At 46.4% G+C, this 3345-nt stretch overlaps 1 protein-coding gene across 1 annotated transcript; it reads left to right on the top strand.

Moving 5' to 3' along the window:
- Positions 1–242: 242 nt before the first annotated feature.
- On the top strand, positions 243–674 carry LOC134368222 (histone H2B-like). Its single transcript, XM_063084765.1, has one exon. It carries the CDS (start codon positions 243–245, stop codon positions 672–674), a length of 432 nt encoding a protein of 143 aa, XP_062940835.1.
- Positions 675–3345: the final 2671 nt, after the last annotated feature.

Genomic DNA, 3345 nt, shown 5'->3' with positions numbered 1-3345 from the left:
GACAGGCAGCTTGCAGGGCTCCAGACGCTCACTGTGATTGGTGGAGGGACCGCCAGCAGGAGGACCGTGCAGTCCCAGCGCACTCCGCTAGGCTCACTCACGCGCTCCCTGTGTGCCCTGACACCCAGTCAGAAGTCGAGGTCACGCATGACGTGAGGCAAGGCAGCGACTATAAAAAGGGCTCCCCGCCTGGCAGCAGCGCCATCGTCGGTGCCTCCTAGCTCTTGGGGGTTGCCTGAGGGATGGCGGAGCCTGCCTCTGCCCCGTCTCCGGAGGAAGGTGTCAGCACCCAGGCGCCTGAGAAGGGCGCTCCGACGGCCCTGAAACAGAAGAAGCCCAGGCGCCATCGCCGCCGCAGCCGCCGTCACACCCGCTGCCGCCGCGGCCGCCGCGGCGAGGACAGTTTCGCCACCTATTTCCCCAGGGTTCTGAAGCTGGTCCACGACGGCCTCAGCCTGTCCCAGCAGGCCGTGAACGTCATGGACTCGTGCATTAGCGACCTCTTCGAGCGCCTCGCCGAAGAGGCCGGCCGCCTGGCCCGTTACAACCAGCGCTGCACCCTCACCTCACAGGACATCCAGGCCGCCGTGCACCTGCTGCTGACCGGGGAGCTCCGCAAGCATGCCGTGACCGAGGGCACCAGGGCTGTGCTCAGGTTCACCATGAGCACATGAGCCGCCTCCTGCCCCCGGGCACGGCCCCCCAAAGGCTCTTTTCAGAGCCGCCTCAGATGACCCGAAAGACCTGTAACCACTTAATTTATCGTGCTATTTGTGGCTTCCTCAAAATCCGAGTAAATTTTCTGTTCTTCTGTTGCTTTTTGTTCTGTGTGGCCTAAAATAATTTTCTAGAGTTTTCCGTGAGTACTGATCTCCTACATATCCTCTAAGGAAAAGTGATTTTAAGAAATCAACACGATTAGGAAATGATGACTGCGCTATGGGTGTTTGTGGTTTCCGTTTGGAAATTCAGAAATCAAGTAGAAACATCAGCAAAGCACCAAAATGACGTTGGGAATTGTAGACAGGGAACAAAATGGGACTGACACAGATGAAATGTCTGTGGGACAAGGGACGACTGGGTTTGAGGACTAGAAGGGAACAGAACGCATGACTACTTTCTTCAGTAGTTGATGGACGAAAATGTGGCACCTCCTGGTGCGGTTTGCAGAGAAAACCAACTGAAGGGAAGAGTCAGCGCTTACGTAATTGACAAACTGTTGATATTCATTACATATAGAAATTATAATTTTGCTATGTTGGATTAAATAAAATATATTATTAAAACTTTAAAATAAATAACACATCCTAAGCATCTATATGCGGAATAGAGTATTAACAGGACGATAACACTCCAGTCAACCTTTTTTTCCGCATTAACTTTATTACTTAGCCCATTAGAAACACACGTGAGGAAACAAAACACAGCATAGAAAAAATTAAATCCAAGAGTTCCACAACAGTACTTATTCCTAGGCTTTCTAGAAACTGAAGTCACTACTTTACTAGTAACTAGCAACTAGTTCCTAGCAGCTAGTTACTACGAACTGGTGACTAGCGCTCCTGGACGTCAAGGGACCTGGCTGCCCATCCCCTACATCCAGTCCTTATTTAAAACCCTCAATGAATCTGGAACAAAAAGTGGAAAAGCCCAGATTTTCATAGTGAAAACTAACCGATAGGGGATATTTTTAAATATGCAACCTGTGTAAAGTGTAAAATAAATCTATGCAAAACTCTTAGATGCTGAAAAGGAGAGCACATTTTAGAACTGGTGACTACATATTAGAGCTCCTGTGTAAAAAAAAAAACTTTTTCTAAATGCTTTCAAATTTACTTTTCAATGAAAACTCCTAACAGAGGAAAAGGGAATCGATTATGTGGCAATGTTTTAAAATCAAAAGATTCTGTGGTAATTTAATTCAATCACAGGACTTCCATACACTTGTGCACATATAAATTACAGAAATCGATCCAATTATATGATATACAAACTCGAGCGTTATGTATAATAAAAACAATGAAGGACAGTTATATTAGTGTTGACAATGTAGTTCACAGTAAAGAATGCTGGGAAGCCAGCAGCAAGCCACCTGCCACCTGCCAGAAAACTACCCACTGCAGGGAGAGGAGCAAATGGGAACAAGGAGGTCAAGGGGTACAAATCAGGAATTGGGCCAATGAATACGTCTGGAGATCCAAAGTACAGCAGGACGACTATTGTTAATAATGTTGTGTTTGATTCTGAAACTTTACCAAGACAGTAGATTTTAGATTCTCTTAGCATACAAGGGTAGAAGGTGATGAAGATGGTCATTTGTTTGACTGTAGTAATCTCTTCACTATGTATATGCGTACGAGCCAGAGCCATCGTGTCGTACACTTTAACTATAAGGAAGGAAGAAATAAAAAAAGGAAGACTAATACACATTGGCAGCACGCCCCCTGACCCCTGCCCTCAAACTGCCACGGGCACACCTTCGGAGGGCTCCAGGATTTACGGGCCGACTGGGGTGGCTCTGAAAACAGCCTTCGGGGGCGATGCTCGGGGGCGGGAGGCAGCTCAGGTGCTCATGGGGAACCTGAGCTTGGCCTTGGTGACCTCGGACATGGCGTGCTTGGCGACTGTGCCAGCATTGTGCTAAGCACTTGACGGGGAGTACCTCAACTACTTTTCACCACATCCCCTTGAAGGAAACAGTGTTATCATCTCCATTTCTATGGATGAAGAAACTGAACCACAATAGATTGTCACTTGCCCGAGATCATACCGGTTGAAACTTCCCAAGGCAAGGTTCAAACATATTCCTATGCATTTGAGAGACGAAGGGCAAGATATTTTTCTCAGGTGTGAATATGCGATGGTTACATTCTAGGGCATTCCTAAAACTCACTTGCCTGTGCAGTTTCTTGAGAATTTTAAGTGATGACACTAAATGAGGTTTTTGACCCTTTGCAAAGATGAAGTCGTCGTGACATACGATTTGGCTGATTTTTGTCTTTGGATTAACTTGCAGCATATATATTATGGCTTTCCAGCTTTTTGCCATTTTCTGTTCTTTGCAATTAAGGACATGTCGGCCTATGTACACTGACAGGATACAGGTGTCAAAGCATGGACCAGGTATTTTCAAAAGATGTAGACATGCATAAGAAAATCCACTTAACTCCAGGCTTTTCTTTTTTCCCGTAAATGTAACTGCTACAAGAAGACCTTCGGATGGTTGGTTTTGCAAATAATAAATGGATTCAGGGCTCTGAAACCTCAATCCCGGATGCTTGGGAAAAAAACCTCCCTCTGCTTGGAAAGACAAGTGAACCTAGTCACTCACTACAAGATTAGGCC

Source organism: Cynocephalus volans, chromosome X (assembly GCF_027409185.1).
Source record: "Cynocephalus volans isolate mCynVol1 chromosome X, mCynVol1.pri, whole genome shotgun sequence".
Taxonomy (NCBI): Eukaryota; Metazoa; Chordata; class Mammalia; order Dermoptera; family Cynocephalidae; genus Cynocephalus; species Cynocephalus volans.
This window is presented reverse-complemented; position numbering and strand designations above follow the sequence as displayed.